Source organism: Muscardinus avellanarius (genome assembly GCF_963383645.1).
Source record: "Muscardinus avellanarius genome assembly, chromosome: 2".
NCBI lineage: Eukaryota > Metazoa > Chordata > Mammalia > Rodentia > Gliridae > Muscardinus > Muscardinus avellanarius.
In genome coordinates, this window is record NC_137787.1 from 52,997,600 (window position 1) to 53,007,899 (window position 10,300).

Below are 10,300 nucleotides of genomic sequence, written 5' to 3' on the forward strand. Positions count from 1 at the left end.
ATTGACACTGACCATCTGCATAGACTGAGAAGACTCAGAGAACCAGACTCACGGAAGGAAAGGTGGTGGTGGCACTCAGTATCTACACAGCGAGAGACTGTTGAATAGTCATTTATTTGTAGAGTAACATTAATTTGTTGTTGGGATTGATTGGGGTCTTTTTCTTTTTGTATGTGTGTGTGACAGTATATACCTGACTTTTTCCTTTTTTGGAGGAGGGTTTGTGGGGATTTTGTGCATTTTTTTGTTTTGTTTTTATATTTTTTACTTTTTTTTTCTCATTAAACTTTTGTTTTAATGGGTCTCAAAATTGTGACAGATTTTTGGTCAAGGTGTTTCCATTAAAAAGTACTGATTTTAAAAAGTAATAACTTAAAACTGCTACACACAAAAAAAAATGGTCCACAAAACATTTTCCTTTCCTTCTGAAGGTTTTACGATGCATTGTTATCATTAACCAGTCTTTTACTATTAAACTTAAATGGCCAATTGAGACAAACAGTTCTGAGACCGTTCTTCCACCACTGATTAAGACTGGGGTGGCAGGTGTTAGGGGTAATATTCATTTAGCCTTCTGAGCTTTCTGGGCAGACTTGGTGACCTTGCCAGCTCCAGCAGCCTTCTTATCCACTGCTTTGATGACGCCCACAGCAACTGTCTGTCTCATATCACGAACAGCAAAACGACCCAGAGGAGGATAGTCGGAGAAGCTCTCAACACACATAGGCTTGCCTGGAACCATATCAACAATGGCAGCATCGCCGGACTTCAAGAATTTAGGGCCATCTTCCAGCTTCTTACCAGAATGGCGGTCAATCTTCTCTTTCAGCTCAGCAAACTTGCAAGCAATATGAGCTGTGTGACAATCCAGTACAGGAGCATAGCCAGCACTGATTTGGCCTGGATGGTTCAGGATGATCACCTGAGCAGTGAAACCAGCTGCTTCCATTGGTGGGTCATTTTTGCTGTCACCAGCTACGTTGCCACGACGAACATCTTTCACAGACACGTTCTTGACATTGAAGCCCACATTGTCTCCAGGAAGAGCTTCACTCAGAGCTTCATGGTGCATTTCAACAGATTTCACTTCAGTTGTGACGTTGACTGGAGCAAAGGTGACCACCATGCCAGGCTTGAGAACACCAGTCTCCACTCTGCCCACAGGGACAGTACCAATACCTCCAATTTTGTAGACATCCTGGAGGGGCAGCCGCAGAGGCTTGTCAGTTGGGCGAGTTGGTGGCGGGAAGCAGTCCAAAGCTTCAAGCAGTGTGGTTCCACTTGCGCTGCCATCTTTATGGGTGACTTTCCATCCTTTGAACCAGGGCATGTTAGCACTTGGCTCCAGCATGTTGTCACCATTCCAACCAGAAATTGGCACAAATGCTACTGTGTCAGGGTTGTAGCCAATTTTCTTAATATAGGTGCTGACTTCCTTAACGATTTCCTCGTACCTCTTCTGGCTATAAGGTGGCTCAGTGGAATCCATTTTGTTAACACCAACAATCAGTTGTTTCACACCCAGTGTGTAAGCCAGAAGGGCATGCTCACGGGTCTGTCCATTCTTGGAGATACCAGCTTCAAATTCACCAACACCAGCAGCAACAATCAAGACAGCACAGTCAGCCTGAGATGTGCCTGTAATCATGTTTTTGATAAAGTCTCTGTGTCCGGGGGCATCGATGATAGTCACATAATACTTGCTGGTCTCAAATTTCCACAGGGAGATGTCAATGGTGATACCATGCTCACGCACAGCTTCCAACGTATCCAAGACCCAGGCATACTTGAAAGAGCCTTTTCCCATCTCGGCAGCCTCCTTTTCGAACTTCTCAATGGTTCTTTTGTCGATCCCACCACATTTGTAGATGAGATGGCCAGTAGTGGTGGACTTGCCGGAATCTACGTGTCCAATGAAAACAATGTTGATGTGAGTCTTTTCCTTTCCTATTTTGGCTTTTAGCAGTGGTTTTCATGACACCTGTGTTCTGGCGGCAAACCCGTTGCGAAAAAGCTATTTTTTACTTTTTATTTTTTGTTTTTAACCCTATTCCCAAATGTTCCCAAGCTTCTTCCCATGTACATACCTACTCTCTCCTCTTTATCCCTTTTCTATCATTTCTCTTCTTTTTATCGCCCTTGCCTTGAATTAAATCTACTTTATATCACTATACCAGAAACTCTACACTGGTTACTATAATACTACTACATTTGTACCATCTCTAATTTTTAGCATATTATACATTACTAAACTCATATACTCATACTATTCGACCCTGAGACCTTACCCTATTTTTCCATTTACTCCTTCACTTCCCTCCTTACTCAGCCTTCACTGTTGAATACAATACAACTTGCCCTTGAATATACCAGCTGACACCTAGAGACTGTGAGAAATCTACCAAAAGCAACAGGTACAAACTTCTGAAATCATTATAAGTAGGAACAAAAATGGAGCAATGACAGAACCTCATAACACAGAAATGCAGAGATCTCCATTAGATCAAATCAGAAATATAACTGTAGAAATAATACCAGATTTTAGAAAAGAATTTAGAGAATCTGAAAGAAATAAAGGATGCAATTACTGAAGTAAAGGCATCAATTCAAACTATAAACAATTGAGTAGACCACATGGAGAATAGAATCTCAAGATGATCATTCCAAAATCAAACACATAGTTTATAACTTAGAAAAACAACTTGACAGCAAGAATTGGACATTGAAGAAATATGCGCCCATCTTAAGAGAGATAACCTAAGAATAAATGGCATAGAGGAGGGGAAAGAAGGTGAAACCAAAGGGATAAACCCAATAGTTCACAAATTATTATGTGAAATAGAGACGGAAACCTTCAAACTCCTTCAATGAGGCCAGTATCAATTAACAAAATGAAAAAATATATCTCAGGAAAAAATTACAGGCCAATATTCTTGATGAACAAAAATGCAAAAATTCTAAACAAAATACTAGTAAAATACTTTCAAAACCATAACAAGAAAATTGTACAACATGACCAAGTTGGTTTTATTCCAGGGATGCAAGGCTGGTTCAAGATATGCAAATCAATACATGTTAGTCACCACATAAATAGAACTAAGAACAAAAATCACATGATAATCTCAATAGATCCTGAAAAAGCATTTGACAAAACCCAATTCCATTCATTAAAAAAAAATTTGCAGAAATCAGAATAGAAGGAACTTAGGTCAGCATCATAAAACAATATACATTTAACCCAAAGCCAATATCATACCGAATGAAGAAAAAGCTGTGAGAATTCCCTTTAAAATCAGAAACAAGAAGAGTATGGCCATTATCATAACTACTTTTTAATATAGTACCTGAGATTCAAGTCAGAGCAGTATGGAAAGAGATGAATAAAAATTACAAATAGGAATACAAATAGGAAAAGGAAAGCTCAAGTTATCTTTGTTTGCAGGTGATATAATCCAGTACTTAGAAGACCCAAAAAATCTCAACCAAAAGACTTCTAGAACTGATCAACAAATTTAGCAAAGAAGCATGATTCAAAATCAATCTTAAAAAATAATCAGAAGCTTTCCTATATGCTAAACATGAATCCACTAAAACATATATACATAAAACAATTCCATTCACAGTAATATTAAAATGAATAAAATATCTTGGAATAAATATAATTAGGAAGATAAAATAACTCTACAATGAAAACTATAAAACACTAAAAAAAGAAATTGAAGATCTTAGAAAACAGAAAGATCTCCCATGCTATTAGATAGCCAGAATAAATATTATCAAAATGACCATTCTAACAAAAGTGATCTACAGAGTCAATATAATTCCTATCAAAATACCCATGTTATTCTTCTTTTTTATTTTTTTATTGGTGCATTATATTCATACATCATATTGGGGTAAAGAACTTGTGTGTACATACATGTACACATCACTGATTTAACCCCTACCCAATTCCCACCCCATTCCCTCCCCGTCCCTCCTTCTCTTGCTTGGTTTAGTGGTTGACTTCAATATGTTTAAGTACATTGTGTGTTTTAGAGATTTTCCTCTTCCCCCCTCCTTTCTCCTCCTTTAGGTTGTCTTGCTTGCTCCTCTATAGGATTTCCTTTTTCATCTAGAGTTCCTCCTATGACCCATTTCTTCCTCTCACATATTAGGGAAAGCATCTGATTTCTTATTTTCTGTGACTGACTAATCTCACTTAGCATAATGTCCTCCAGTTCCATCCATTTCCCTGAAAATTATGTAATTGAGTTTTCCAATGTTATTCTTCTAAGAGCCAAAAATATCATCCTAAATTTCATATAGAAAACAAAACAACCATCATAGACAAAGCAATTTTATCAATAAAAACCAAACAGGAGGCATTATGTAATTCTTGACATAAAATTATACTACAAAATTATAGTAATAAAAACAGCATGGTGTTGGCACAAACACAGACACATAGACTAATGAAACGAAATAGAAGATATAGAAACAAATCCACGCACTTATAGCCAATTGATTTTTTACAAAGTTGCCAAAAACATATATAGAGAAAATGACATCCTTTTCAATGAATGGTATTGAAAAAACTTGTTATCCATTTGTAGGAAAAATTAAATCAAATCCTTAGCTCTCACCCTGCACAACAGTCAACTCAAGATGGATCAAATTAGACCAGAGACTTTGAAATTACTAAAGGAGAGCATAGGTCCAACATGCCAACATATAGGCACAAGTAGAAACTTCCCTAATAAGAGCACAAAAGCTCAGAAAATTAAAACAAGAATAAGTGAGATGACAGTAAACTAAAATGTTTCTCTTCGTTAAATAAATCCATCAAGCATCTAAAGAGAGTGCCTACAGAATGGAAGAATATCTTTTCCAACTATTATTCTGATAGAGGACTAACATCTAGAATATAAAAATTATTTAAAACACTGAACACTAAAAAAATAAAAATAAAAACAAACCAATCAAGAAATGGGCAGCCAGGCATTGTGGCTCATGCTTGTAAAACCCTGCGCTTGGAAGGCAGAGTCAGGAGGATCACACAGGTTCGAAGCCAGAGGCTGGCTTAAGAGACCCTGTCTCCAAATAAAAGTATAAAATAGGTCTGGAAGTGTGGCCTGGAGGTAGAAGGGTTTCCAGGAACCCCAGTACTACCAAAAGAAAAAAGAAAAAAGAAAAAAAAAAGAAATGGGCAACTGAACAAGAAAGACATTTCACAAAAGAAGAAATACAAATGGCAAAAAAATACACGAAAAAATGTTCAACATTACTACCTATGAGGGAGATGCAAATTAAAACTACACTGAGATTCCATCTAGCCCCAAATAGAAAAACAATGCTCAAAAACTCAAATTCTGGCAAGAATGTGAGGCGATAGGTACTTTTCTACAATATTGTTGGGATTGCAAATTATTGCAGTCACTATGGAGATCAGCTGGAGATTCCTCAGGAAACTGGGAATGGACACACCATATGATTCAGCCATACCATTCCTGTGGTATCTTCTCCAAAGGGACTAAAATCAGATATTATAGTGATACATGCATACCCACTTTTATAGCAGCACAATCCATAATAGCCAAATTATGGAACCAACTCAGGTGTCCATTAACAGATGAATAAATAACAAAATTATAGGATATACACACAATGGAATTCTACTCAGCAATAAAAAAACAGTATCATTTCCAAGAAAATGGATGGATCTAGAGAATATAATGGTAAATGAAATTAACCAGTCACAAAAAGTGAAGGGTCATATATTTGTTTTCATATGGGGAAGCTAGGGAGTAATTGGAATATAGCAGAGGAGAAACTCCGGGGTAGTGAGGGAAGTGGTTTTGTCGAGGGGGAGAGATGAAGAATTAGTGAAAGAAATACTTCCACCAACATTATTACATACATATGTGGGAATACAATGCCAATCTCAATACTCTGTATGAGGAGGAGAGGAAGCGAGGAGGGAGAAGGGAAAGCTCACCAAGCTCTGTGTGCATGTAACTCACTATCATCATGAACCACATTATGGTGTGAAACTATAATACATCAATGAAAGTATAAAAATAAAATAACTGGATTCTCAAATAAATAATTATTGGCTTCACATGCCTGTAACACAATACTGTGAGGTGGAGACAGGAGGATCACAGTTTCAAGGCTGGCCTCAACAATCTAAACGATGCTTAGCAACTTAGTGAGATCCTTTTTCAAATAAATAGAGCTGGGGTTATATCTCAAATATAGAACATCCTTGTGTTCAATCCCCAATTTAAAAAAAATTACTTGGTTTACTTAGTCACCTAAAGTAACCAATCCGGTTACTAGCTGACCACCAAGCAATTTAACCAACTAGAGATTCCAATGGCTACAGGAAAAAAAAAAAAAAAAGAATACAGACTTTAATTGATAATATTATGTGGTGGCTGCCAGGGTAGAGTCGGGGAGGGCAGTGACTGTTAATGGATATGGTATTTCCTTTGGGATAAAGAAAAGTGCTTTAGAATTAGAATGGTTGATGATAGCATAACCTTGTAAACATATTAAAATTCACTCAGTTGTATACAGGATAAATGTTTTGTTCATCAGGTAAATGCAAATCAATACTACATTGAGATTCTATCTTGTTTTTTATAAATTACTCAGGTTCAATTTATTTGTTATACCAGCAGAAAACAGAGTAAGACAATGATCATTCTGCCATTATGCTGCCCTATTCTAAAATATCTAATATTCATTTTCTAGGACCTTAATATTCTCAGAAATACTGCAGGTATAACAAGGGGAATAGAAATTGGCAAATACAGAAGCTGACTGCAAGGCAATTGCACCCAAGGCCTCAGCTCACATGACCATGGGGACCTTTAGGACTTTTAAAATTGACTCAAGAGATCGGAACCTTTGTATCTCCAACCAGTCCAGGTTGTTGACTGTTCTCACAGAGAAGACATAATCTTAAATGAGGTTGTTCCTTAGACCTAGGGCAATTCCTGGAGAGGAACTCAGATGTGAAACTTTGGCAAGAAGCTAAGAAAATACTTCTATCTGAAGGATCTCAGTGGTATCCCATAATATCTACTATAGTATAAACTAATTCTTACAGCAATTGGAAGTAATGATTTTATATAATATTTTCATTGCATTTCCAGAAGCTCTTTCAGGATTCTGGTCTATCAATCTTTCAGCTGAGCTTTAAAATAAGGTTAAACAAACTTCAGCTTTGCCAGCTGGTCTCAAACCTCACATCTCCAAATAACATCATTCTCTTTTTTTAGTACTTTCTAGATTTAACACATCCTTGGCTAGTCCTCCAGAGGTCCCAGTGACTTATGTAGTAGGGACACCCAGATTCCCAACTATGAAGAGCATGAGTTTCTGGTCATCAAGGCTTTTTTCAGGCAAGACCTGTACATTTATCTTTTTAAAATTGGCCCCAAAGTGCCAAAATACCAAGAAGACTAGGTTTTCGCACATATGATAACGTGCCTCCACTGCTTAAGAGCAGCCCTATATCCTGATAATTGGAATCAATTGCTCCTACCAAGGTGGAAAAACTCTTATTTCTGTTCTCTTGGCCGGAGAATTCAGGTTTACCAAAGAACATAGCATAAAGTTTAAGAGGCTCTTACTCTGTGTATATCCAGTAGAAGCACTGCCTCCTTTGCTAAGCTGAACCTCTGGATCCACATGGGATGGAATCACAGGGAATGAAAACACATCGTCTTCCCATGGGTCACCAGTAATCATGGAATATCTCCTACTTTCTTTTCTTAACTGTTGGACACAACTCTAAGAAATGGCCTTTAAAAATGGGAATATACTGCATACTTGGTTTTGCAGCCTAAAATGTGGCATCTATCCTTGCAACATTTCATCTCAATCTAGTAAGTCAGCTACACCTTCAAACAAATGCTTCATCACTGTATCAGGGCAGCAGTATCTGTGTAGTAAGATGCATAATAGAACCAACGGACTCCTAATCCAATTCCCATTGCTGCATCTTTTCCTGCACATTTCTTTCAGGATCTGGCTTTGGACACTCTTAATACTTGCTTCTTGCTAATTTGGCCTGGTAGAGACTGAGTGTCATTTGGTGCCCTGTGTCATTTGATCACAGGGCACCAAATGCAATGTGGCCAGAGCTGCCTACCATGACCTTGGTTCTTTCAGACCACCAAGTCACAAAGCCAGTCAAGTCTGATAATGACACAGCATAAAATGAGGTGGTACAGAAAGGACTGGCCATAAAATGTACTAGAAAAGAACAAGTAAGTTGTACAATCAGGTACCATTCTTATGCCCAACAGTTAAATGTAAAGGTTTAATAACTGCCTCTCTAAATAAAAGAATGCCCTGATTTATTTCTCTGGTGTAAATAGTACATGGTAGCCGATTTGATGCTTTCAAAGTGACTTTCCCTGACAGAGTTAAAAAAACAATGTGCATATTTGGCTCCCACTGGAACCTCCCATATATCCTACAACTGCATGGCCATGGAGGAGGAATGTCACTGTGGCCATCCATGTAAGTCTTTGCCACACATGATTTGGCCTTCAAAATCTTAAGGGTCTACATTTTGATTCTCCTACTGAAACTTAGTAAAACCTTCACATGGTGCTCTTCCCAGCACAGGAAACTAATTCCCTAGTCTCTTCTGGGTTGAAGAGTCCATTTGGCAGTGCTGTGACTCACAGAACAGACTTCAACAAGTTTCTTCCTGCTCAGAGCAATTCAAAATAGAAAGCCCTCATTGTCATTGAATTAAATGAGTCAAAGAAGTATTTCTATGCATAGAAAGATTGTATTGAGGATACAAATGCCAACAAGATATTGTTCCTTCTTAAGAAGTAAAAAATATAATAATTTGTACCTTTTTTGCTCCTGGAGATTGAAATCAAGGGTGTTCTACTTCCAAGCTATGCCCCCAGTCCTTTTTAGAAGCAGGATCTCGTTCATTTGGAGCTGCTGACCTTGAACCTGTGATTGATTCTCCTGCCTCAGCCTCCAAGTACTGGGATTAAAAGAGTGTGCCATCATATCCTGAAAACACATTTATTTAGGTAAGAAGATACACGTTCATAGGAGAATGTGGGCCATCTCCAGAGAAGAGAAATCCTGGAGATTAAATCGCAGCAGTGTGATCAGCATGACCTAGCCTACTGGATTCCTCAACAACTTCTCTACAAGGATTATCTTCTTTCTGAAAAACACTCTAACATAATTGCCATTTCTTACTCATCTATTTCATTTAACCTATTGTAATGTATAGGAGTCATGTGCACACATGTGTGGTACTAGGGCTCGTACCCAGGGATTATACCCAGGGCCTGTGTATGCTATGCAAGGGCTTTACCACTGACCTACACCAAGAATATTCAGACAATCCATATATCTTCAGACTACTTTAAGAGAGCTATTCTTTCCTATGACAGATGAAAAAAAAAAAAACTGCTTGAGATCTTCTTCTTTGATACAGCATTTTCTAGATCAATGACTACATACATAGGCCTACAGAAGATATACACCAACACTCCATGCCCTGACAGCTGCCATGGACCTGCTACCTGATTGAGTTTTGGGTTTCCACTGCCATTTCCAGGAACCACTTAGTAATTTTCATAGACAACACAGATCAAGCCAAGGGGAAACATTGCAGACTCTAACTCTGCACTCTCAGTTTGTAAACTGAATTCACTTATCTGTGCCCCATCTCCCTTTCCTTGCCTCTAGGATGAGATGTTTCTTTACTTATTATCTTGACTTACTGAGAGTTTTAGAGACTTCTGCTTGGCCATTTCTACTATAATAGATTTTGTCCACAGATTGTACCTTCTTATTCCCCTGGAAGACCATCTCCACATCTCCATAGTGTTTTTTCACTCTGGCTGCAGTTTTGACATTACTGTTTAATATGCTTGCCCAACAGGCTTTAGATGGTTAATCTGTCATGCCTATTATCTTGAGATCTTATCGTTCCTAGTGTCATCAGAGAGTTCATTCTACAAAAGCATTTTATGCTATCAGGCCTGGCCTAGAGAGGCCAGTCCCCAGTGAGATATTTAATGATGCTGATGGCTGTCTCAAATCAGCAGTTGTCTGGGTAGAGACCAGAGTGGAAGGGATTACATAAAGGCAGAAAAAAACTTCTGTGGTGGTGAAAGCATACAGTATCTTGGTTGTAGTGGTAATGACACAGATGAATACATGCATGAAATTGAGTTGTACACTCTAAATATATATAGTACATTGTATATAAATTACACCTCAATAAACTTGTTAAAAGGAAATCCTAATAATATATTTACAT

At 37.9% G+C, this 10,300-nt stretch overlaps 1 protein-coding gene across 1 annotated transcript; it reads right to left on the reverse strand.

Moving 5' to 3' along the window:
• Nucleotides 1-562: 562 nt before the first annotated feature.
• LOC308258710 (elongation factor 1-alpha 1-like) lies at nucleotides 563-9,846 on the reverse strand (the record flags this gene model as incomplete). The annotated part of the gene is made up of 2 exons (XM_080689370.1): nucleotides 563-1,956; nucleotides 9,759-9,846. 2 exons carry the CDS (start codon nucleotides 9,844-9,846, stop codon nucleotides 563-565), a joined length of 1,482 nt encoding a protein of 493 aa, XP_080545496.1.
• Between the last annotated feature and the right edge of the window lie 454 nt (nucleotides 9,847-10,300).